At 42.4% G+C, this 27,246-nt stretch overlaps 1 protein-coding gene across 1 annotated transcript in view; it reads left to right on the top strand.

Moving 5' to 3' along the window:
• LOC117449582 (membrane-associated guanylate kinase, WW and PDZ domain-containing protein 2) overlaps positions 1-27,246 on the top strand; it is a 102,204-nt gene that overhangs the window by 23,825 nt on the left and 51,133 nt on the right. The window contains exons 2-3 of the mRNA XM_071203698.1: positions 17,193-17,482; positions 23,470-23,586. Coding sequence (XP_071059799.1) covers positions 17,193-17,482; positions 23,470-23,586 — 407 coding nt within the window. The remainder of the gene's footprint in view (positions 1-17,192; positions 17,483-23,469; positions 23,587-27,246) is intronic.

Raw genomic sequence — 27,246 nt, 5'->3', positions numbered from 1 at the left:
AGAAGACCAACTAGAAGCACACGGCTCAGCAATGTTATTCTCCAGCATATACTTAACTTCTGCCTCTAAATGCTCTCGTTTGTCCGGAGACATGCGGTAAAAAAAGAGGTGTTGCAGCTTTTTGAACATGAATACATGGAGACATGTAGAGACACTACATACTGATATACAGCTGAACATCAGCGGAGAGGACTCTTTAAAGTAGAGCCACTACATACTGATATACACCTGAACATCAGTGGGAGAGGACTCTTTAAAGTAGAGACACTACATACTGATATACACCTGAACATCAGCGGGAGAGGACTCTTTAAAGTAGAGACACTACATACTGATATACACCTGAACATCAGCGGGAGAGGACTCTTTAAAGTAGAGACACTACATACTGATATACACTGAACATCAGCAGGAGAGGACTCTTTAAAGTAGAGACACTACATACTGATATACACCTGAACATCAGTAGGAGAGGACTCTTTAAAGTAGAGACACTACATACTGATATACACCTGAACATCAGCAGGAGAGGACTCTTTAAAGTAGAGACACTACACTGATATACACCTGAACATCAGCAGGAGAGGGCTCTTTAAAGTAGAGACACTACATCTGATATACAGCTGAACATCAGCAGGAGAGGACTCTTTAAAGTAGAGACACTACATACTGATATACACCTGAACATCAGCAGGAGAGGACTCTTTAAAGTAGAGACACTACATACTGATATACACCTGAACATCAGCAGGAGAGGACTCTTTAAAGTAGAGACACTACATACTGTTATACACCTGAACATCAGCAGGAGAGGACTCTTTAAAGTAGAGACACTACATACTGATAGACACCTGAACATCAGCAGGAGAGGACTCTTTAAAGTAGAGACACTAGATACTGATATACACCTGAACATCAGCAGGAGAGGACTCTTTAAAGTAGAGACACTACACACTGATATACACCTTGATATCAGCAGGAGAGGACTCTTTAAAGTAGAGACACTACATACTGATATACACCTGAACATCAGCAGGAGAGGACTCTTTAAAGTAGAGACACTACATACTGTTATACACCTGAACATCAGCAGGAGAGGACTCTTTAAAGTAGAGACACTACATACTGATATACACCTGAACATCAGCAGGAGAGGACTCTTTAAAGTAGAGACACTACATACTGTTATACACCTGAACATCAGCAGGAGACTCTTTAAAGTAGAGACACTACATACTGATATACACCTGAACATCAGCAGGAGAGGACTCTTTAAAGTAGAGACACTACACACTGATATACACCTGAACATCAGCAGGAGAGGACTCTTTAAAGTAGAGACACTACATACTGATATACACCTGAACATCAGTAGGAGAGGACTCTTTAAAGTAGAGACACTACATACTGATATACACCTGAACATTAGCAGGAGGACTCTTTAAAGTAGAGACACTACATACTGATATACACCTGAACATCAGCAGGAGAGGACTCTTTAAAGTAGAGACACTACATACTGTTATACACCTGAACATCAGCAGGAGAGGACTCTTTAAAGTAGAGACACTACATACTGATATACACCTGAACATCAGCAGGAGAGGACTCTTTAAAGTAGAGACACTACATACTGATATACACCTGAACATCAGCAGGAGAGGACTCTTTAAAGTAGAGACACTACATACTGATATACACCTTGATATCAGCAGGAGAGGACTCTTTAAAGTAGAGACACTACATACTGATATACACCTGAACATCAGCAGGAGAGGACTCTTTAAAGTAGAGACACTACATACTGATGCACACCTGAACATCAGCAGGAGAGGACTCTTTAAAGTAGAGACACTACATACTGATATACACCTGAACATCAGCAGGAGAGGACTCTTTAAAGTAGAGACACTACACACTGATATACACCTTGATATCATTAGGAGAGGACTCTTTAAAGTAGAGACACTACATACTGATATACACCTGAACATCAGCAGGAGAGGACTCTTTAAAGTAGAGACACTACATACTGATGTACACCTGAACATCAGCAGGAGAGGACTCTTTAAAGTAGAGACACTACATACTGATATACACCTGAACATCAGCAGGAGAGGACTCTTTAAAGTAGAGACACTACATACTGATATACACCTTGATATCAGCAGGAGAGGACTCTTTAAAGTAGAGACACTACATACTGATATACACCTGAACATCAGCAGGAGAGGACCTCTTTAAAGTAGAGACACTACATACTGATAGTACACCTGAACATCAGCAGGAGAGACTCTTTAAAGTAGAGACACTACATACTGATATACACCTGAACATCAGCAGGAGAGGACTCTTTAAAGTAGAGACACTACATACTGATATACACCTGAATATCAGCAGGAGAGGACTCTTTAAAGTAGAGACACTACATACTGATATACACCTGAACATCAGCAGGAGAGGACTCTTTAAAGTAGAGACACTACATACTGATATACACCTGAACATCAGCAGGAGAGGACTCTTTAAAGTAGAGACACTACATACTGATATACACCTGAACATCAGCAGGAGAGGACTCTTTAAAGTAGAGACACTACAATACTGATATACACCTGAACTATCAGCAGGAGAGGACTCTTTAAAGTAGAGACACTACATACTGATATACACCTGAACATCAGCAGGAGAGGACTCTTTAAAGTAGAGACACTACATACTGATATACACCTGAAACATCAGCAGGAGAGGACTCTTTAAAGTAGAGACACTACATACTGATATACACCTGAACATCAGCAGGAGAGGACTCTTTAAAGTAGAGACACTACAATACTGATATAACACCTGAACATCAGCAGGAGAGGACTCTTTAAAGTAGAGACACTACATACTGATATACACCTGAACATCAGCAGAGAGGACTCCTTTAAAGTAGAGACACTACATACTGATATACACCTGAACATCAGCAGGAGAGGACTCTTTAAAGTAGAGACACTACATACTGATATACACCTGACATCAGCAGGAGAGGACTCTTTAAAGTAGAGACACTACATACTGATATACACCTGAACATCAGCAGGAGAGGACTCTTTAAAGTAGAGACACTACATACTGATATACACCTGAACATCAGCCAGGAGAGGACTCTTTAAAGTAGAGACACTACATACTGATATACACCTGAACATCAGCAGGAGAGGACTCTTTAAGTAGAGACACTACATACTGATATACACCTGAACAATCAGCAGAGAGGACTCTTTAAAGTAGAGGACACCACCTACTGATATACACCTGAACATCAGCAGGAAAGGACTCTTTAAAGTAGAGACACTACATACTGATAGACACCTGAACATTAGCAGGAGAGGACTCTTTAAAGTAGAGACACCACCTACTGATATACACCTGAACATCAGCAGGAAAGGACTCTTTAAAGTAGAGACACTACATACTGATATACACCTGAACATCAGAAGGAGAGGACTCTTTAAAGTAGAGACACTACATACTGATAGACACCTGAACATTAGCAGGAGAGGACTCTTTAAAGTAGAGACACCACCTACTGATATACACCTGAACATCAGCAGGAGAGGACTCTTTAAAGTAGAGACACTACATACTGATATACACCTGAACATCAGCAGGAAAGGACTCTTTAACTCTACAGTATGATGTTTTAGTCAGGTTAAGGTAATAGTTATGAAACCTCAACCTGAGAGTGGATTCACGCAGAAGCTGATGGTGTGAAAAGTTTCCCGTCGTTGCAGAAGTTTGGCTTTGGTCAAAGCGGATTATGTCAGAGAGCGATGGGCGTCTGAGGGACGGTTGATGGGGATTAGGGCCGGCGTGCAGATAGACATCAGGAACAGAGAATCACACGAGCTGACAGTCACCGCTCTCACCATCCAGCCCTCTGATGGTACTGATGTGGCGGGGGCGGGGGGGGGGGGGGGCGGGGAGTGTTGAGATGCTGAAATGAAGGGGAAAGCCAAATTCAATAGACACTCCTTACCGTTTACTTACTGGTTTGCTTTGGAAGTTAGACAATTAATTCCCTCTCTAATATCTATTTTAAACATCGCCTGAATCAATTCAAGTTTCTCGCCACAAACTTAATTTCCCGAGGTTTTTCACCCTGCTGCCTTAATCTGTCAGGACAAGTTGTTGTTGTTGTTGTTTCTTCTTGGCCTTTCAGGACCAATTCAATTATTCACTCGTCTTAATTGATGTGTTTTTCCTCCTTCTTCTTCTTCTCCTCCTGAAGGTCTTTCAGGATGTTGTCTGTCCGATGTCATGTGCTATTCCCTCGCATCCTTGATTCCTCGCTTCAAGTTGACTTTGAATTATTGAGCTCCATGGCAAAGCTCCTCAGTGTAACTTTAATAAAAGAACAGCCCGGAGATCCAACCTGAAATAAGTGCTTATTTAATGCTGGGGGGGGAAACAGCCGCAGCTTTTTTAGAGTAATCACTGCGAAGGATTTAATGAACTGAAATCTTATTGTTATACTACTCGTGTTATTAGTACTGTGAAACAATCGGGGTGTTACGTTTGTTAAGGTGAAGCTGGAATAACAGTTTGTCTCTTTTGAGTTGGAAATAATTGAATTATTCAGGTTATTCATCACCATCAGAGAACTATATTATCCCAGGGTGAATTGGGTTGTTCCTCCGTTGGGAAAAGTATAATAAATAATTAAAATAAATAATGTATGGTATATAAAGATGATTGAATTAAAATGTCCTTAAAAGGACAAAAACATTCAAATATTTAACAAAAAACTATGAAGTAATAGGGGAATTAACTAAGAACAATAAGCGGCCTCTGCATATACAAAGCCTTCTTTATGCAGGTCAGGGCTAAAGGGCGCAGCTGTTTATTTCTGCCACCGACTCATACAGCCTTAAGCATTTGTTCTATGCCTCATAAGTCTAAACAATAGGGTGAGTATTAAAAAACAACCCCTAAGAATAGCCTTAGGTCAACAGGATGTGTGTTTTGCTATAGAGTGGCGAAGTCACGCCCATCTACTTCCGGTCCATGGGACCATTATTTCGGAAAAATCATGTATTGAAGTCAATGGAGATAGAGAGAGGTATCTTTCGATCCCGTTTGAATCGTGCCACGAATTACACATATGATGTTGTCAATCTTAAAAAAGTCACAGTTTGTCGTAAAACTGTTGAAATATAAGACTATGAAAAATACGCAACTAGAAAGTCTACAAATCCCAGAGTCCCAGTCCCGCATGCTGGCTCTACACGGAACCGACTGACTCCCCTTGTGTGTGTGTACAGCTCTCAACACGCCCAGACTTGGAGTGATTTAAACCTCTTTTAATACTTTTCGTCTCATTCTGAAAGAAAGGAGGTGAAATGTTCCAACGTGACGGGCATCTTGGTGTGTGGTGCGAGATGGGAGATGTAGTTCATTGAGCGGTTTCACACAAAAAAAGTGTTACTTTTTATTTAAATTTTTTTGACTTGCAAAATCATCTTTTAAATTGACAAACATCATATGTGTAATTCGTGGCACAATTCAAACGGGATCGAAAGATAATCTTTCTCTCGCCATTGACTTCAATACATACTTTTTCCGAAATAAGGTGCCATGGAGCTCCCCCGGAAAGGGAGGGACTTCGCCTCTCTATTGACAGATTGCTGTGGTTTGAGATTACACTGGGAGACTGCAGAGAAGTCATTGAAACAGGATATGTGTTGGTCAGCTCTTCCTCGACCTAAAGGTCAGAAATCTCAAGAGAGACTTCTTTTATAGGGCGAGGTATCCTTGAGACCATATTGTGTCCTTCTCTAGAACATATAGTTACACTGCTGGCCCTTTATGATTTCATCTGGAGTGATTTATCAGCTGCTTTACCCGTGATGTTGTCAGTCGGTCTTAAATATCTCAACTGTTTTAAGGCTTTCCGTGAAATTATCACCAGGCGTTCATGGTTCCCAGAGGATGAATCCTACTGTATTTTATGATCCCTTTTTTCCTATATTGTCGCCATGAGGTTGTTTTTAGTGAAATATATCTAAAACATATTGTCATATCGCTCTCAAGATCGCAATTTCTTTTGTCTAGCGTCATCATCAGGTCAAACTCAAGCTTGTTTACGACCAAATACCTGCAAAATGCTTCATCTGCCTCACTGTTTGCTGCGATAGTAAACTAATGCTTAGCATGCCTAAGATTTGAAACTTAAGGATGTGGCTAGGGCCTGAAAAACGCTATACATTGTACCTTGACACAACATTTTCAGCCATTGTCTCAAGCCATTGAATTTAGTCGACCTATTGACTCCGCGTCGATTATCGATTGACAGCCTGAATTATAAACTATTAAAACAATTGATAAAGTCACTTTTAATAAAAGACATTTCAGAAAATGCTTTATTTTACTCAAGTTAATGTCGTTGAGTTTCGACTAACAAAACATTTTCCCCTTTTTTTCTGACATTTATACCCAAATATTATTGGTTCGTTAACATAAACAGTTTATTGATAATGGAAAATTATCGTTAGTTGCAACCTAACTAACAGAAATTCACGTTTTCCTCAGGATTAATCATTTTAGCTTTGGTGATCATTTGATTTTCATTCAGCACCATCATTGAACCAGCCCAAATCATCAAGGAATATAACGAATTAACGAATTAACCAATTACAGGTGCCCACATCACCCCAGTGCCCAAAACTGCCTTCAAAGTAAGAGCATAAAACAACTCATTCAATTAACTTTAATTACACAAAAATGAAAGGTACATTTACAATAAACAAAAACAGCAATATATAGCTCCAACATTCATTATGTCAAAACGTTAATTTGTCTAATACAATGAGACCAATAACCTGGAGAACTAAGGACATGTCCATTAGCCATATCTCTATTTATCTCTGGGTCATTCCAGAATTGGAGGACATTTCATGTCGCCCATATAAAAAAATCTAATAATCCATGCCAAAAATGCTAAAACATGCACTTGTTGTGTTGAACATACTTGTCTTGAGACAAAATGTATATAAAGTTGTAGAAAAAGAGGTGTCAAAATATTATTTAAATTATCAAATAGCTCTCGAACATCCCCTAAAATGGCATTTTTCTCTTGTCCCCGCTTCTTGGTGACCAACTTGCATGTTAAATATAACATTTAAAATAGGGATTTTATTGACTTTTGTTGGTATTATTCTATTGATGTCTCTTGTAATGGTAAAATCAATTTGTTAAATCATAAACATATTTTAAATAACAGTAATTCTGCACAGAAGGTGTGTCCCGCAACATGCGCTCAACCCTGTTACCCAAACCTTTTTTAGATTGGCAGAGGAAGTGAACAAACTGTAAGTCAGATGACACAGCGGAAAGGACACCAGCAAGCCATGTGCTAGTGCCATGGGTAGACCAAAACTAAGTCCTCTCTTTTATTTTTCATATTTTTACAATATTTTCAGTCTTAAAGGAGTGTGGCACTCTGACGCACTCAACCCTGTTACTGATATTATCAGAATAAAGCATATTCATTTCAAAGTTATCTTTCTTGCATTAGATATCCAAGTTTGTCCTTGCCTCGAAAGTAGCATTACATGCTACATCTAGCAATAATTCCTGAGGTTAAAGCTCAAATTAGTATTGATTTTCAACCCTGTTACTATAATTAGAGTAACAGGGGTAATTCTTCATTGGAAAATATACATTTGATGCCCTAGCTGGGCAAATCCCTTTTGTTGATGGTTTATTATCTGTTTTTCCTGAATACATACATTTTTTTTGAAAATAAAAGGTTCATTTTTCAAAAATGTTGGTGTCTAAATTGTCCTCCAATTCTGGAATGACCCCTCTATTGATAATAATCAAATGTTAGCATGCCAACGCGCTAAGATTAGACGGTGATAGCGTTGTCACTGTTAGCTTGTTAGCATCGTACCTCAAAACATCCCAGTGCCTTAGTGCAGCGTCACATAGCTGCTAGCACGGCTGTCATGTTGTAATTGAAAACAGTGCGAGTTAGTAAGAAAAGGTCGTCCTGAGTGCCACTTTGAAATATAGAAGAGCAACGTGTTCTCAAACCACTCTGTTTGAACACCGAGTAACTTTACATTAAGAATGCATGCATTGCAAATTACGATGATTTATTAATCCACTGAATGTAACGTCTGACTCGATCCCTTTTGTCACATTCTGACCTCCCCGTGCAGCCGTAATGGCGGCAGTGTAGCTCTGTGTTTAAGTGCACACAGTGAGAAGAGTGTGTGTAGCATCAACACCAGCCGCAGCGGAGTGTGTCGGGGTGTGTCTGCGGCGGGACGGGCGGACCTGACAGGCCGAGGCTCATTAAACCGCCGTCACACGAGGAGGTCAAGACAACAGCTCGGCGACACTCCGCGTGCATGCAGACACACATACGCCCCGACAGTTTTATTTTTAGCCTTTTAATCATTCTGAGAAATGTTTAGATAAAGCATGAAGAGACTTAAAGATGGCTTATAGATCTGTTGCTCAGGATGGATGGATGCACGTGGGAGTTTGTTGTGTGAGATTGAATGGAGAAAGATGCTTGTGATTCTCGTGACACACAGGTACACGCAGGCTGTACTGCTGCAGGTGGACCGTGCTGCTGCAGAAGGCTTCACAGAGGGGGGGTTGGGGGTTGTTTGGCAAGGGTGAAGTGATACAAATAATTTCAGGTGGAAATACCCTGGCTCTACTTGTTGTAGTCTTACTACTTATCTGTTTTAGTTTAATTAATACAGAACATTAAGATCACTCATACTATTTTCATTATTAACCAAGGGGTCCTCCAAACTCAGGCAGTACACCTATTTCAAGTACTGGATTACAGATGAGTATTAACGAACATTTACCTGTTAATGATCCTTTAAATTGGACGTGGACTCCTTGGATAGTGACAGTAAACAGCTGGCAAGCACAGCATGCATTACACACTAATATTGTTTCCCTTTTCTCCTTTGAACACAAAGTGATGGAGACATTTCCACCCAGTGAAAGCATTCTTTGAACCAGAGGCCATTGAATTGAATTGCAAACCTTTATTTAAGCAGGTGAATCCCATTGAGATCATTGATCTGCTGCAAGTAGGTTCCACATGAAGACATATAAAACATAAAACAACAGAAAAACAAAAAGGACATCATACAGCATATTTATAGCGACTACAGTTTACATAGCTAGTGACATTTACAGATTCCAACAGTTTCCAATTGGATAGCGTCTATCCGTGCTTTAAAAATATTTAGTGGAACCAAATTGCTCAGTTTCCATTCCTTTTACAGACTGTTCCAAGTTAGTGGAGCTGCGCATCTCAAAGCTTTTTTCCCTAAGTCAGTCCTAGCACTTGGCACATTTAATAAAAGCACATCATGAGATCTCAGGCAATAGCTGATGATGAACTGGGAGCATATCTATGGTTTTACCTGAGACATCAGAATATATCATTCTTTATAGAGCAGGGATGAAGTATTTGTGCTGGCAGACCCGGATGTTAGCATCTTCCTGGTTCGCTTGACAAAAAGTCAATGTGATTTCTCCTTTGGATTTCAAGATATGGCAGGAAATTATCTCTGTGGCGGCTAATGTTGGGCTATAAAGGAACTACAGCACGGTCACATGACTCCACGTCACCGTCGCTAAGCTAAAGGCGGCTAATGTTGGGCTATAAAGGAAGTACAGCATGGTTACATGACTCCACGTCACCACCGCTAAGCTAAAGGCGGCTAATGTTGGGCTATAAAGGAACTACAGCACGGTCACATGACTTCACATCACCACCGCTAAGCTAAAGGTGGCTAATGTTGAGCGATAAAGGAACTACAGCACGGTCACAGGACTTCACATCACCATCGCTAAGCTAAAGGCGGCTAATGTTGGGCTATAAAGGAAGTACAGCATGGTCACATGACTTCACATCACTACCGCTAAGCTAAAGGCGGCTAATGTTGAGCTATAAAGGAACTACATGTAGTTATGATGATGTTTGTCGTCTCATTTAGACACTTGTTAGCAACCGCTGTTTTTAAATCCACCAGTGGGGTATTTACTGACGCATTTGTTGTCATAGAACAAAGCATTAGGATCTCTTTAGCTTGTGTTAACCTCAGACCTTATTTCAGGCTAACAACCAAAAACACATGCAGAAAAAACTGGACTTCCAGACGGGCGAACAGGAAGTGGTAAAAACCAACTAATTTCTGGGTTTTAGGACTCATTCCTGCAGCACACTATTTTAAAATCTATTGTACATTGTAATCCCCATTTTCTTTGAACATACCTGTAATCTGATTACTTATTTTCTTTTTTCTGTAACTGTAAGGAAATCCCATTTTTGTATCCTAATTACGTAATCCCATTTCATATTTTCCGCTACTCTCAAATCCATTGATTGTGTTTCATTCAACGTGAGAACAACAGTGACTTTCCCTTGGTTTTTACCCGAGACTGAAATGGAAGTTGTGTTTATTTGTGTTCTCGGTGAAACTCTGACTCATGGCCCGAGCTGAAGGTTAAAGTCGTGAGTCCTGTGCCGACCTCAGGCTGTGTGGCGCCTCTCCATCTGCACCCGACCTCCTCCCTCTTTTTCTCTCAGAGTGTGGGACAAAACACATACAATCCATCTGTATTTAGTTACAGTCTATTTCTGTGTTTCATCCTCTAATCTCCCTCCACTCCCTGCCTTCCTCTTCCTCATTTATCCCTCTCTGTTTATAAAAAGCCATTAGGGACCCCTTCTTTTTGGCTGAGCAGCAAAGAGGATCCCTGTCAGATGTGCCAGTCTGCTGCAAAGGACGAGTTATATCCTGTCTGTCTGTCCCTCTTTGAAGCAGCTTAGGCTCAGAGGTGGAAGTAGTGAAGTACAAATACTTCGTTACTGTATTTAAGTTTTTCTTGTCAGCATATTTTCCAATGCACTGACTTTGACTCCTTTTCCCATGACCCAAAATACATAGATGTGGAGCAATTGGTCTTCCCAACATTAATTTGACGGTGATTCAAAAGTGTTATAATTGATATTGTTAGTAATTTCATTGGATGTTGTAGTATTTAAGTATCTTGTTCTGTGCTTTGATCTGTAGATACACTAGTTGGTGTCTAAACAACGACCAACATTAGCCGCCTTTAGCGTAGCGGTGACGTGAAGTCATGTGACCGTGCTAGTTCCTTATAGCGTAACTAGAGATGTCCCGATCCGATCACGTGATTTTCAAAAGATCGGAATCGGGAGAAAAAAATCGGGGATCGGGATTTTTTATTTTCTAATTTTTTTTAATAATTTTATTTAATGTTACAAAACAAAAATGACCATGTTCACGTCTTAAAGTCATCCTGAGGACTTAGTTTTGGTTAAAAATTACACAACATCATTTATGTGTTGCTTCTTTCGGGCTTGTTTTCATAGACCTGGTTGCTTATTTCTCTCAAAGAGTGGGCGCAGTGTCTAATAGTAGCAGTAAGCTAACGAGAGGCTACGTTCAGCTGGTGACTCGGGAGTCGGGACAGAGAAAATGTCAGGAGTTTGGAAGTATTATAAAATTGAAAGCGAAGGCAGTGTAATGTTTGCAAGGCGGAGGTTCCGCGTGGTGGAAAGAACAGAGCTACGTTCAACACGACCAATCTAATACGCCACCTGAGAAACAAACACCAACAACAACACGACGAGTACACAGCGGCCACTCAGGTAACGGCACTGAGACAACCGACACTTTCAGAGACTTTCAAAAGGAAAGTGTTACAACCTTCCAAAGGCTGGAACAAACAGGGAGGCCACACAGAGTTTAATGCCAAATATATATTTATTTAACAGATTGTTGAAGAACACCTCTGATGTATAATGTGGTAAGAATCAGACTGTCAGTAGTGTGAGCAGTGTGTGAGTGTGTGGAAGGGTGTTGTAGCATGTTGGAGGGTGCATCAAACCTAACACAGGCTGTAGGCTGAGGTTGCTGCAGCATGCCAGGATCTGAATCAGAGAGATTGATCCTTGCAGCTGGGAAACCTTTATGCCTTCTAGTGGCTCCGCCTCTAGATGGGCGGGCACAAACAGGACGACACTCCCAGTACCTGCCAGAGGACAGCAAGGCAGGGAGCACAGCCAGGCAGACGGGGGGAGGGGTCGTCACACCCCCTCCCTTAAAATGGAGGACCCACTAGGATCCTCCAACCTGAGGCACAAAAACACAACCACCAAACACAATAGACACAACAAAAGTTAACCTTCAAATGTTCGTACAACCTGCAAGCACATCTGTAGCCTCTTGCTCAACCCCTCAGCAACTTTGGTACCTAAGAAGCATTTTAAGAGAGGGCAAAACAGAAAAAACAGACACCCCTGCAGGGAGAAAAACACTAGTTAACCTAGGAGGTTATAGCCCTGGACATGGCATCAGCCACTGTATTATCCACACCTTTGACATGCCTAATGTCCAGATGAAAAGGCTGGAGGAAGAGACACCAACGCATAAGGCGTTGATTTGGATTCTGGAGCGAGTGCAGAAAGGTTAGGGGGTTATGATCTGTATAGACCACCAAGGGCCCAACTCCACTCCCAACATACACCTCAAAATGCTTTAACGCCCAGATGAGTGCCAGTGCCTCCTTTTCAATGATAGAATAGTTTAATTGATGAGAGTTACATTTCTTAGAGAAGAAACTTACCGGGCATTCGGAGCCGCTCTCATCAACCTGCGCGAGTACTGCCCCAGCTCCAACCTTACTAGCATCCACATGAAGAATGAAGGGCTGGTCCATCTGGGGTGCTGCTAGGACAGGAGCCGAGCACAACACAGTTTTCGCAGCCTCAAAAGCCTGTTGACATCGAGGAGACCATTCAAACTTTACCTTAGGACTGAGAAGAGAGGTGAGGGGCGCAACCACCGTAGAGAAATTCTGACAGAACCCACGATAGTAAAACGAGAGAGTTCTTTTCTGGTTGTGGGAACAGGGAACCGGTCAATTGCCAGCACCTTTGCCCTCACTGGCTTAACCTGTCCTTGGCCAACTACTTTACCCAGGTAGGTGACCGTTGCCTTAGCAAACTCACACTTTGCCAAGTTAACGGTCAGACAAGCCCAGGCAAGACGTTCAAACAGCGCATTAATGTGTTGGAGATGTTCCTCCCAAGTGTCACTGTATACCACAACATCATCCAGATACACAGCACAGCCAGCAAGACCTGACACCACCTGGTTCATCAGGCGTTGAAACGTGGCTGGGGCATTTCGTAACCCAAATGGCATTACGGTGTATGAGTACAACCCACTGGACGTGATAAATGAGGCGATCTCCCTAGCTCTTGCCGTTAACGGGACCTGCCAGTAACCCTTTAGCAGGTCAAATTTACTGACAAACTTAGCAGAACCGACCTGGTCCACACAGTCCTCCATGCGAGGGAGTGGAAACGAGTCAGGTTTGGTCACTAAATTCACCTTGCGGAGATCAGTACATGGTCTAAATGTACCATCTGGTTTCGTAACCAGCAAACAAGGAGAAGACCAACTAGAAGCACACGGCTCAGCAATGTTATTCTCCAGCATATACTTAACTTCTGCCTCTAAATGCTCTCGTTTGTCCGGAGACATGCGGTAAAAACGCTGTCGTACCGGTTTAGCATCACCCACCTCAATATCGTGTTCTATAAGGTGGGTGCGAGATGGAGTGTCCCCAAACAGGCAGGGGTAGTTTTTAACTAGACCGACCAACTCTGTGCGCCGCGGTTCGGTTAAATGACCCAGCATTCCACCCAGATTAGCCAGTGACTCCGAATTCTTAAGCCGTCCTCTCAACAGACCATCATCTGGGGAATACTCCTCTTCAACCGTAACCCCTGCCCCCACATCCAGAGATGGTGACGGGTGACCCACTGTCACCACTGCAGCATCTGAGGAAACAGAACAAACCACACCTGGCACAGGTTTACGGGAAAAATACGGTTTTAGCAAGTTTATATGGCAAAACTGCACCGACTTCTTCCGGTCAGGGGTCGCTATCAAATAGTTGAGGTCTGACAACTTCTTGGACACTGTATAAGGGCCAGAGAACTTGGCCTGAAACGGGGAGCCAACTACAGGCAGCAGTGCTAAAACCTGATCCCCAGGACTCAACTCACAAAGTTCTGCACGTCGATCATAGAGGCTTTTCATTTGAGTTTGAGCAGACTGTAGCTTTTCTCTTGCCATTTGATTAGCCCGATACAAGCGGTGTTTGAAACCATGGACATAGTCTATCAAACTTGACGGGGCCTTCTTGGCTTGCCAATCCTCATGTAGGGTGGTTGTGTTTTTGTGCCTCAGGTTGGAGGATCCTAGTGGGTCCTCCATTTTAAGGGAGGGGGTGTGACGACCCCTCCCCCCGTCTGCCTGGCTGTGCTCCCTGCCTTGCTGTCCTCTGGCAGGTACTGGGAGTGTCGTCCTGTTTGTGCCCGCCCATCTAGAGGCGGAGCCACCAGAAGGCATAAAGGTTGCCCAGCTGCAAGGATCAATCTCTCTGATTCAGATCCTGGCATGCTGCAGCAACCTCAGCCTACAGCCTGTCTTAGGTTTGATGCACCCTCCAACATGCTACAACACCCTTCCACACACTCACACACTGCTCACACTACTGACAGTCTGATTCTTACCACATTATACATCAGAGGTGTTCTTCAACAATCTGTTAAATAAATATATATTTGGCATTAAACTCTGTGTGGCCTCCCTGCTTGTTACAACCTTCCAAAGGCTGGAACAAACAGGGCGACACTCCCAGTACCTGCCAGAGGACAGCAAGGCAGGGAGCACAGCCAGGCAGACGGGGGGAGGGGTCATCACAAAAGAGAAACTTCCCCAGAACAGTGAAAAGGCCAAAAGACAGCCAAGATAGCTGAATTCAACGGGTTGGATGACCAGCCGTTATCGGTTACCTTTTTTTTCTCTTAATGCATTGCATAAAGATCGGATCGGGAAAAATCGGTATCGGCAGATTGTCAAAATCAAATGATCGGAATCGGATCGGGAGCAAAAAAAGGTGATCGGGACATCCCTAAGCGTAACGTTAGCTTTTAACTTCTGGAGATTGAATTTACACTTAAAAAAAATTGTTGAAAATATGTATGTCATATTCTGAAATCCAATGTAAATATCCCATTGGCTTTTTGTGGAGAGGATTCTGTACCCCACCTTTGTGTGTGTGTGTGTGTGTGTGTGTGTGTGTGTGTGTGTGTGTGTGTGTGTGTGTGTGTGTGTGTGTGTGTGTGTGTGTGTGTGTGTGTGTGTGTGTGTGTGTGTGTGTGTGTGTGTGTGTGTGTGTGTGTGTGTGTGTGTGTGTGTGTGTGTGTGTGTGTGTGTGTGTGTGTGTGTGTGTGTGTGTGTGTGTGTGTGTGTGTGTGTGTGTGACAGATTAGAACAAACTCGGAACAACGCCAAAATGTGTTATGCATGCCCTCCAAAAAGGAAATCATACCGTTTCCAAACCTAACTGTGCCGTACAGATCATTTATATGTCTGTGAGTTTTGGCTTTACGTTGTGCACGCTCCCGCGAGGTGCAGCAGCCATGCATAACACGGCGCATGTGAACTGTCCCCCGTTGACAGTTCACGAGCATGCTTCCCCCCCCCCCCCCCCCTTGTCAGAGTTGTGTAAAGGCCGACGGGTAATTCTGGATTTTGACAGAAGTTTTACGATCCTGTCCGTCAAAATGACGGGTAGTGAAAAAGTCTAGCGCAACCTCTGATTGACAATGTCAGAGTCCGCTCTCTCTGGACATCTCAGCTGTCACGCCCCTGTCGACTCAAACAAGTCTTCATGATGTCAGCTACACACACACACACACACACACACACACACACACACACACACACACACACACACACACACACACACACACACACACACACACACACACACACACACACACACACACACACACACACACACACACACACACACACACACACACACACACACACACACACACACACACACACACACACAGCTGCTCCCCAGGACAGTAAGCAGTGTATGGAGGGATCTGGAGTCCTGGAGAATACAAACTCTGTAATTATTCATTGTCCAAGAAAAATCCATAAAAATCTATATCAGCGTGGAAGTATTGTGCTCCAGTGCAGCTGTTGGTCTGCAACACCTGTCGAAACGTGTGTGTGCATCCAACGACCCGTACCTTCATCGAGTTCAAACTAGATGTGTGTGTGTGTGTGTGTGTGTGTGTGTGTGTGTGTGTGTGTGTGTGTGTGTGTGTGTGTGTGTGTGTGTGAGCGCCGAGACTTGAGGGAATGGGTGGAGAGTCATGTTCTGTGCCGCTGCGTGTTTGCACACAGCACAGAATCAAACGGTTCCCATGTTGCTGACTTTTAAAGCTGCCAGAGTAAGCATCCTTTATGTGGAATTATGTATGACTTCAAGCCAATTGTGAACACTGCAGCTCCACAGACTTCAGACATTGACAACTGATAAAGGTTAAACATCAGAACAAGCTTCAAGGGGTCCTACCTTCCTTCTTGTTATTTCATTTATTTGTTGTTTTTTTCCCAATGTATTCATTCATTGACTTTTCCAAACATAGATCAGTTAACAGGAGAAATGCTGAGTGCAGGTATAGTCTATGCAGAATACAATCTAAATAACTCTAAATAAGCTTTAAGTTTGTCTCATTGTTCAGCAGTAAGGCAATTCAAAGTGCATTATAACAAATCTTAAAAGCATCAACCCGTGTGTTGGAAAGCTGTTACGGTTCATGGTGCTCGCGGGTCAGTTTTGACCCATGATTTATCTCAGTCCAAAACACAAAAAAATAATAACTATCATCCAATATTGTTTTAACTACATCATAACTAACTTATTATGCATTCATAACCGTACAATCTAGGGTTGCCAGAAACTGACCATGATCAAAATCGATTATTCGGCAGCCCTGGCGAATAATAATCGATTTACTATTGTATCTGTTTTATTGTGTTGCACTGTTGGAGGAGCCTGTGACCTAAGATGTCCATTGTCATAACTACACTGTAGCTATGGACACATGACAATAAAAGCCTTGAATCTTAAAGTCTCTGACGAACAGGAAGCGAGTGCCGAGGGGATCTCAAACCCAGTGTGTCACCTGTTCTGTAATCAACACCTTCCTGTCTCACACCTTGTGCTCCTTCCTGTTTGATTTCCCCCCGCAGCTCCTTCGCCATGTCTAAGACGGCGGGGAAGAAGCTGCACTGGCGCTCCAAGGTGCTGGACAGCTTCGTGCCCTTGCTGGGGTCCTCGGGGGAGCTGGGGGTCTCCATCGGGGGAGGGGCAGACTACGGAGAGTTCCCGTTCGTCACCTTGGCGCCCGGTGGAGGACTCACGGTGGGAGACGTCATCCTGGAGATCGGGGGCACGCCGGTGTTGGGGATGACTTTAGGAGACGTCCGTGGGGTCCTAAACTCCTGCCCTCATCCAATCAGGATCAAGACCATCGCTCCAGGTATTAGGAATCACGTGCATCCTTTACTCAGTGCAGGAAAGCAACTAAGTATGTTTAGTTAAAGAGTCCTCTCCTGCTGATGTTCAGGTGTATATCAGTATGTAGTGTCTCTACTTTAAAGAGTCCTCTCCTGCTGATGTTCAGGTGTATATCAGTATGTAGTGTCTCTACTTTAAAGAGTCCTCTCCTGCTGATTTCCAGGTGTATATCAGTATGTAGTGTCTCTACTTTAAAGAGTCCTCTCCTGCTGATGTTCAGGTGTATATCAGTATGTAGTGTCTCTACTTTAAAGAGTCCTCTCCTGCTGATGTTCAGGTGTATATCAGTATGTAGTGTCTCTACTTTAAAGAGTCCTCTCCTGCTGATGTTCAGGTGCATATCAGTATGTAGTGTCTCTACTTTAAAGAGTCCTCTCCTGCTGATGTTCAGGTGTATATCAGTATGTAGTGTCTCTACTTTAAAGAGTCCTCTCCTGCTGATGTTCAGGTGTATATCAGTATGTAGTGTCTCTACTTTAAAGAGTCCTCTCCTGCTGATGTTCAGGTGTATATCAGTATGTAGTGTCTTTACTTTAAAGAGTCCTCTCCTGCTGATGTCCAGGTGTATATCAGTATGTAGTGTCTCTACTTTAAAGAGTCCTCTCCTGCTGATGTTCAGGTGTATATCAGTATGTAGTGTCTCTACTTTAAAGAGTCCTCTCCTGCTGATGTTCAGGTGTATATCAGTATGTAGTGTCTCTACTTTAAAGAGTCCTCTCCTGCTGATGTTCAGGTGTATATCAGTATGTAGTGTCTCTACTTTAAAGAGTCCTCTCCTGCTGATGTTCAGGTGTATATCAGCATGTAGTGTCTCTACTTTAAAGAGTCCTCTCCTGCTGATGTCCAGGTGTATGTCAGCATGTAGTGTCTCTACTTTAAAGAGTCCTCTCCTGCTGATGTTCAGGTGTATATCAGTATGTAGTCTCTACTTTAAAGAGTCCTCTCCTGCTGATGTTCAGGTGTATATCAGTATGTAGTGTCTCTACTTTAAAGAGTCCTCTCCTGCTGATGTTCAGGTGTATATCAGTATGTAGTCTCTACTTTAAAGAGTCCTCTCCTGCTGATGTTCAGGTGTATATCAATCAATCAATCAATCAATCAATCAATCAATCAATCAATCAATATATCAATCAAAATAACAGTCACTTCAAATGTTATTGAATGTACATAGTGCATGATTGTCCATAGCAGCGTAAACATGATAGATAATAGATGGTGAACAACAGGTAAAACATTAAAAAGTGAAACCAAAACATCCGTCAAGAAACCAATTCATGCATCCGGTGCTGAAATGCCAACTCATTTCCTGGTTTTAGGACTCATTCCTGCAGCACTCTTACAGACCAACACAACTCAAAGGAGGCAGCGCTGCAGTGACACTATGAAGTGGTGAGGAAGTCATATTCCCTGCAGCCTGTGTGTGTTCTGATGCTGATTTGCACTCGTCAATTAGTGTGCATGAGTCAAGGCAACGGGTCGATATGTTTGTAGGAGGTCGGGATTTCTGATGACACATGACAAGAGTGTGGCGATACAGATGTCTGTCACCCGCCAGAGGCCTTGATGTTTAGTACGAGGGGAGTGGGGGGGCTAACGGATGTGTTTGTTGGCTCCGAACAGAGCAATATGTCAGCCGGGTGTCACCTGACCGCCACTCCCAATGGCCTTGCTTGCCAGATTGATAGCTGATTTGGCCGCGGAGGTGTAAATGTAGACCTTTGCTCCCAGTCCCTCCACTGCTGCTGGATCTATTATCATATATATATATATACCCCCCCAGGCTGCAGGTAGTGTGGACAGTGATGGATGATCTGATGCACTGCGTTGCTGTATCACACCTCCTCCTACTCCTGCTGCTCCATCCTGTCAAGCACAGGACACCAGGCTACTCTCCCCACAGGCAGCCAGCAGTTTAAAGGTTTTAGCGTAAATACACTTTCCGTCAGTGTGTTGCTATAGAGCGCCGCAGGGAGGACCTCTTTTTTCTTGGCCACCCAGAATTAGCACTACCCTCGTTCCCTTGACAAAAAGCCAATAAGATTATTGCAGAAAATAATCTCTGTGGTAAACAAACGTTTATGATACTTGCACATGTCTTCAGCAGGATGATCTCCACATGTTAACACCACTTTATGATTTTTGAAGCGTAAATGCAATCTCCAGAAAGAAATAGCTAACATTAGGCTATAAAGGAACTTTAGCACGGTCACATGACTTCACATCACCACCGCTAAGCTGAAGGCGGCTAATGTTGGGCTATAAAGGAACTTTAGCACGGTCACATGACTTCACATCACCACCGCTAAGCTGAAGGCGGCTAATGTTGGGCTATAAAGGAACTACAGCACGGTCACATGACTTCACGCCACCACCGCTAAGCTAAAGGCGGCTAATGTTGGGCTATAAAGGAACTTTAGCACGGTCACATGACTTCACATCACCACCGCTAAGCTAAAGGCGGCTAATGTTGGGCTATAAAGGAACTTTAGCACGGTCACATGACTTCACATCACCACCGCTAAGCTGAAGGCGGCTAATGTTGGGCTATAAAGGAACTACAGCACGGTCACATGACTTCACGCCACCACCGCTAAGCTAAAGGCGGCTAATGTTGGACTATAAAAGAACTACAGCACGGTCACATGACTTCACGCCACCACCGCTAAGCTAAAGGAGGCTAACGTTGGGCTATAAAGGAACTACAGCACGGTCACATGACTTCACGTCACCACCGCTAAGCTAAAGGTGGCTAATGTTGGGCTATAAAGAAACTACAGCACGGTCACATGACTTCACGTCACCATCGCTAAGCTAAAGGTGGCTAATATTGGGCTATAAAGGAACTACAGCACGGTCACATGACTTCACATCACCACCGCTAAGCTAAAGGTGGCTAACGTTGGGCTATAAAGGAACTACAGCACGGTCACATGACTTCACGTCACCACCGCTAAGCTAAAGGCGGCTAATATTGGGCTATAAAGGAACTACAGCACGGTCACATGACTTCACATCACCACCGCTAAGCTAAAGGTGGCTAACGTTGGGCTATAAAGGAACTACAGCACGGTCACATGACTTCACAACACCACCGCTAAGCTAAAGGCGGCTAATATTGGGCTATAAAGGAACTACAGCACGGTCACATGACTTCACATCACCACCGCTAAGCTAAAGGTGGCTAACGTTGGGCTATAAAGGAACTACAGCACGGTCACATGACTTCACAACACCACCGCTAAGCTAAAGGTGGCTAATATTGGGCGTGATGACATTTAGTCGTCTAATTTAGACACTTGTTAGCAACCGCCGTTTTTAAATTCACCAGTGGGGTATTTACTGACGTCATTTATGTCGTAGAACAAAACCTAAACATTTCTTCAGCTTGTGTTAACCACACACATTGAGATTTTACGACTCATTCCCGCACCACTCTATTGACCTTGACATCTGACTGCCCTGCTTTAACAGTAGACTATATATATTTATTTGAACAGCTCGTCACATTGAGATTAATACCTATTTTACAAGGGGGACCTTGTCAACACAGGGTCAAATACCAAAACACATCTAGCACATGACAGGACAATAACATAATTGAAGCAACTGCAGCTAGCAGTGACCATTTCACTTATTCTTAGTTCAATATAATTTGAAAATCCACAATTCGTTCGAGGGTTATGTTGATTCAGTCTTGTTTCTTTTGATGATCGATGCCTTTCTTGTGGTGCGAAAGCTCAGAATAACCAACCTCTTTTGAGAAATAATTAAATAACAACAACAAGGCAATACAAAGTGGTTTACAAAAGACATTAAAAGAAAACCATTATAAAATTACATTTGAATGCAATTAAAAACAGACATTAAAGAGCCAGGAGAATATAATAAAAAACAGCAACAACAGAATAAGACAGTCATAGAATGCAAGAATAAAATAGAAACAAATATAAAAAAAATATTTAAATATAAGAAGTTAGAATGCAAAATTAAAAGATTAAATACATTTGAATAAAGATATTTATACAAAAATGTAAAATGGCCAATAACAGATCCATCAAAAATTCCGTAGAATAAAAATATCTATACGGATGCACGTTGTACTTAAATATATAACATGTATTACAAAATATCCAATGGTGTGTTATTATAAATAAGATATTCATGCTGAACTGCACATAACTGAATCACAGTTTTTTGGACCACGATATTTCTTGGGATCTTTTTCTTGTGACATTTTTCCAATTTCGTCCCATGCCTAATCCCAGCGTAGTCCTCTCATCCCAGAGAGATGAAGCTGAGATGTGAATTTAGCTCTTCATCAGACTGGAACCCAGCCGCTGTTTCATAACGTGATGAACAAAAGCTCATCATCTCAACTAAAAGGCCGCCGAGATTCATTTCCCTTTACAGGCAGACGCCACATGTGGCCGCGCAGATGACTGCCAGTAATAAAGTTAAATCCACTGTGACGTGCTTAATAGGGAATAGTGTGTGTGTGTGTGTGTGTGTGTGTGTGTGTGTGTGTGTGTGTGTGTGTGTGTGTGTGTGTGTGTGTGTGTGTGCGCGTGCGTGCGTGCGTGCGTGCGGTCGTCTGTCAGAGTGACAAGCTGGAGCCGCTTTCAGTCAATCCATAACAGCGAGTGACCTGTCATCAGAGGCCGTAAAGCACTCGAGATGATATTAAGAGGTCATAGAGAGGAAGTAGAGACACAATGGTGATGAAGACACTACAGGGGGATAGGGGAGGGAAAAAAATAACAACTAGATATCATGAAACTTCTGCAGCTGATTACTTATATCAAAATAATAGTTTTTTGTATTAGAAGTGAACTGAAATGCTGTGTTTAAATATGCAAATGAGGCATTATCTTAGTAAATATGTGCCAACTTGCATAGATTTCATGGGCAGAAATGTGACCATTAGATGAAGCCAGATTCAACATTCTTGTTTCATTTTGTTGAAGTATTAAAGTCACAGGTTTTAACAACAGGGATTGTAGATAGATATCTCTTTTTATTAACCATTAATCAGAAAATACTGCCATAAAAAGTAATTTTCCTGCATGTTTTTAGTACTTAAGTGTGTGTGTGTGTGTGTGTGTGTGTGTGTGTGTGTGTGTGTGTGTGTGTGTGTGTGTGTGTGTGTGTGTGTGTGTGTGTGTGTGTGTGTGTGTGTGTGTGTGTGTGTGTGTGTGTGTGTGTGTGTGTGTGTGTGTGTGTGTGTGTGTGTGTGTGTGTGTGTGTGTGTGTGTGTGTGTGTGTGTGTGTGTGTGTGTGTGTGTGTGTGTGTGTGTAAAAAGCCTCAGGATATAGAGGGCAATGAAAGTGGACCGTTTGGTTTGTAAGAGCCACTGAAGAGATTTCAGAGGAGAAAACGGCCTTGTTTGGTCAAATTCATACATGTTGCTACGACTACAGGTGAATAGGGTCAAAACATTTTACTAACATATATCACTATGACATTCCTTCACTTCATTACTGACATTAATTTTTTTACATTACAAGTTCCCTGAAATGTTATGTATAAATATGCATATGGAGCGCACACTTGGAGGACTTAGGATACATTTACAGACACGCATTTAGTAAAATAAACTCCTATATGTGGAATCTGAATATTTTCTTCGAATGTTTGAAAGAAAAAATGTTATAGAAGCAAAATAGCCTAAAATCCCTGCCTGACTGGTTGTTATAGAGTCTGTAAAAACACATTTAATTCTCAGGATGTATGCGAGGTGATTTAGAGAGATCCGTGGGTGTGAACGTGAAAGCCTAAAAGTGTTAAATCAAGTCTGTCAGCAGCAGAGATTTAAATTAATTTAAGTCTCTATTTGACAGGCTTCACGCAGTGGATCTACAGCATTAGTGTTTGTGCTTACTGAGCTGATTTCTTAATGTCTCTCTCTCTCCCCCTCTCTCCCCCCTCCTGTACCTTTGCCCTTCACTCAGGCTCCTCACTGTGCAAGGATCTCAGGTTGTATCTGAGCAAGTGTTTCACTCCCGGCTCGGTGGACAGCCAGCTCCAGCAGGTCATCCGAGAGAACCTGTACCTGCGAGCGGTTCCCTGTGAGTCCCTGCTGCTCTCTGTACCTTCATTACACTTCATGTCTCTGTGGAGCTCAGCAGTGAGTGGGGGGGGGAGAAAGTACCTGTGAGAATATGTTGATGATTAGCAATAATGTCATAGCAATTTTCATACACAAGATTCAGCTCAAAGTTCTTTAAAGGGACTCTGCTGATTTTCAGGTGTATATCAGTATGTAGTGTCTCTACTTTAAAGAGTCCTCTCCTGCTGATGTTCAGGTGTATATCAGTATGTAGTGTCTCTACTTTAAAGAGTACTCTCCTGCTGATGTTCAGGTGTATATCAGTATGTAGTGTCTCTACTTTAAAGAGTCCTCTCCTGCTGATGTTCAGGTGTATATCAGTATGTAGTGTCTCTACTTTAAAGAGTCCTCTCCTGCTGATGTTCAGGTGTATATCAGTATGTAGTGTCTCTACTTTAAATAGTCCTCTCCTGCTGATGTTCAGGTGTATATCAGTATGTAGTGTCTCTACTTTAAAGAGTCCTCTCCTGCTGACGTTCAGGTGTATATCAGTATGTCGTGTCTCTACTTTAAAGAGTCCTCTCCTGCTGATGTTCAGGTGTATATCAGTATGTAGTGTCTCTACTTTAAAGAGTCCTCTCCTGCTGATGTTCAGGTGTATATCAGTATGTAGTGTCTCTTTAAAGAGTCCTCTCCTGTTGATGTTCAGGTGTATATCAGTATATAGTGTCTCTACTTTAAAGAGTCCTCTCCTGCTGATTTTCAGGTGTATATCAGTATGTAGTGTCTCTACTTTAAAGAGTCCTCTCCTGCTGATGTTCAGGTGTATATCAGTATGTAGTGTCTCTACTTTAAAGAGTACTCTCCTGCTGATGTTCAGGTGTATATCAGTATGTAGTGTCTCTACTTTAAAGAGTCCTCTCCTGCTGATGTTCAGGTGTATATCAGTATGTAGTGTCTCTACTTTAAAGAGTCCTCTCCTGCTGATGTTCAGGTGTATATCAGTATGTAGTGTCTCTACTTTAAATAGTCCTCTCCTGCTGATGTTCAGGTGTATATCAGTATGTAGTGTCTCTACTTTAAAGAGTCCTCTCCTGCTGACGTTCAGGTGTATATCAGTATGTCGTGTCTCTACTTTAAAGAGTCCTCTCCTGCTGATGTTCAGGTGTATATCAGTATGTAGTGTCTCTACTTTAAAGAGTCCTCTCCTGCTGATGTTCAGGTGTATATCAGTATGTAGTGTCTCTTTAAAGAGTCCTCTCCTGTTGATGTTCAGGTGTATATCAGTATATAGTGTCTCTACTTTAAAGAGTCCTCTCCTGCTGATGTTCAGGTGTATATCAGTATGTAGTGTCTCTTTAAAGAGTCCTCTCCTGCTGATGTTCAGGTGTATATCAGTATGTAGTGCCTCTACTTTAAAGAGTCCTCTCCTGCTGATGTTCAGGTGTATATCAGTATGTAGTATCTCTACTTTAAAGAGTCCTCTCCTGCTGATGTTCAGGTGTATATCAGTATGTAGTGCATCTACTTTAAAGAGTCCTCTCCTGCTGATGTTCAGGTGTATATCAGTATGTAGTGTCTCTACTTTAAAGAGTCCTCTCCTGCTGATGTTCAGGTGTATATCAGTATGTAGTGTCTCTACTTTAAAGAGTCCTCTCCTGCTGATGTTCAGGTGTATATCAGTATGTCGTGCCTCTACTTTAAAGAGTCCTCTCCTGCTGATGTTCAGGTGTATATCAGTATGTAGTGCCTCTACTTTAAAGAGTCCTCTCCTGCTGATGTTCAGGTGTATATCAGTATGTAGTGTCTCTACATGTCTCCATGCTTTAATGTTCACAAAGCTCTTTATGTTTCTCATACTGCCTGTGCTGCAGCACCTCTTTTCCCCCTCTGTCTGAAACCAGAGCCCAGTCTGCTCTGATTGGTTAGCTGGCCGGCTCTGTTGTGATTGGTCAACCGCTTAGAGACGTCCATTTATATGCACAAAACCTATAGAACACACTTTGCTATAAAGGAAATGTCCACCGTCCCCATGATATCAAGCCACCCAGGAATACCTCTCTTAAGTTACGGCCCACGTTAATTATTTCATAACACGTCTCGCGTTCTCCTCCATGTGATTAACTCGGTGTTAATTGGCTGGCAAGCGGAAAGGACCGTCTCCAACACTTCCTCTTGTCTCGGTATGCAAGCAAACCCGAGGTGATTTTGTGAAATAATGATTCCTCCCACAGGAACGTTTGAGCGTCAGAAAATTCCTTTCCCGCAGTCTGGTCTTCATGAACCACATTATGACGGAAATGTCTTTACTTCGTTATGTCAGTGATCACCACACACTCCAGAAAGGTGTTCGCTTATTTCGCTACCTGATATCAAATCAATGTAAATCGAGCTCGGCTTTCTCTCTGTGCTTCTCCATGGCGCATATTCCCAAATCGTATAGTCATAGCGTGAGCACACTTTGCACTTTGAGTGGTTTAAAAAAAACGGTATTAATTCTCAGAAATGATTTATGTAACCACGACAACATGTTGAGATTCTCAGTCATATATACAAAACGCTGGCCTTCTAAGCCTCAAACGTGGAACTGTAAAGAGATCTGGAAATACAATAGGATGTACGACGCCTTTCATCACTAAGGAAGTTGCTCAGTGTTGCATGAAGCCAAATGACTCGACTGCAGTTTGATCTAATGCATCAATGCATCCGAATATCTTCTGAATAAATAGAGCAAGCACACTAGCTTTGAATTTAGAGCCGCCTCCCAGCGCTCTGTCTCAGACTCATTTACAGAAACAGAAGAAGAAAATCATGTCATAAATCAGAGACGAGTGGATTTAAGTGGATTTACCTCCAAAAGCTAAATATCCACTGATTTACAGACGTCTCTTTCTGAATGTGAGTCTTTGGGGGAAACGTCTTATTGCGCCCTGAAGTTTTTTTGATGCTTTGCAGAAAATAGGGTTGTGTCTAGAAGCGAACCCAAGGTTGGTGAAATTCTTGCAACAACAAAGTTAGAAAATGTTCCTTGAATGGGTAAGATTAGGAAAAGTTCACACAGTATTTCTCTGGTTCTTCTGGGCTTTGACTCAAATCATGCTACTTCCCGTTAATCTTTTGTATTTGTATTTATGTCCAGGACCATGCCCCGCCCCTTAGCCTATCACGTACAATGTGTTGGAGCGCTAGCCAATAGAAGCGCGAGTGTTACGTCACTTTGACCCGTAGGAAACACAGGGTGATATTCTTGCAACAACAAAGTTAGAACATTTTCCTTGAATGGTAAGATTAGGAAAAGTTCACACAGTTTTGCTAATCGATGGTTCTTCTGGGCTTTGACTCAAATCAGGCTAGTTCCCGTTGATCATATGTTTTTGTATGTATGTCCGTATTGAACAAGGACCATGCATCAAATTACATTAATATCAAAAAGAGAAGAGACGATTTATGACAGATTTGAGCTGGTAATTTCCATCAGCAGTCTTTGGGCCGAAACACATCTGAACATCATCACAACCTAAAAACATACATTACATTTAGCTGACCCTTTTATCCAAAGCGACTTACAATAAGTGCGTTCGACCAACAAAATACAACCTTGAAGAAAACAGAATCATAAAGTACATCAGGCTTCATAGAGCAAAAACGCTACTCAACTGGCTTTAGATAAGCCTGCCCT

Source organism: Pseudochaenichthys georgianus, chromosome 7, assembly GCF_902827115.2.
Source record: "Pseudochaenichthys georgianus chromosome 7, fPseGeo1.2, whole genome shotgun sequence".
In the NCBI taxonomy this organism is placed as follows: domain Eukaryota; kingdom Metazoa; phylum Chordata; class Actinopteri; order Perciformes; family Channichthyidae; genus Pseudochaenichthys; species Pseudochaenichthys georgianus.
The sequence above is the reverse complement of the archived record's forward strand: the minus strand, read 5'-3'. Positions and strand labels throughout refer to the sequence as shown.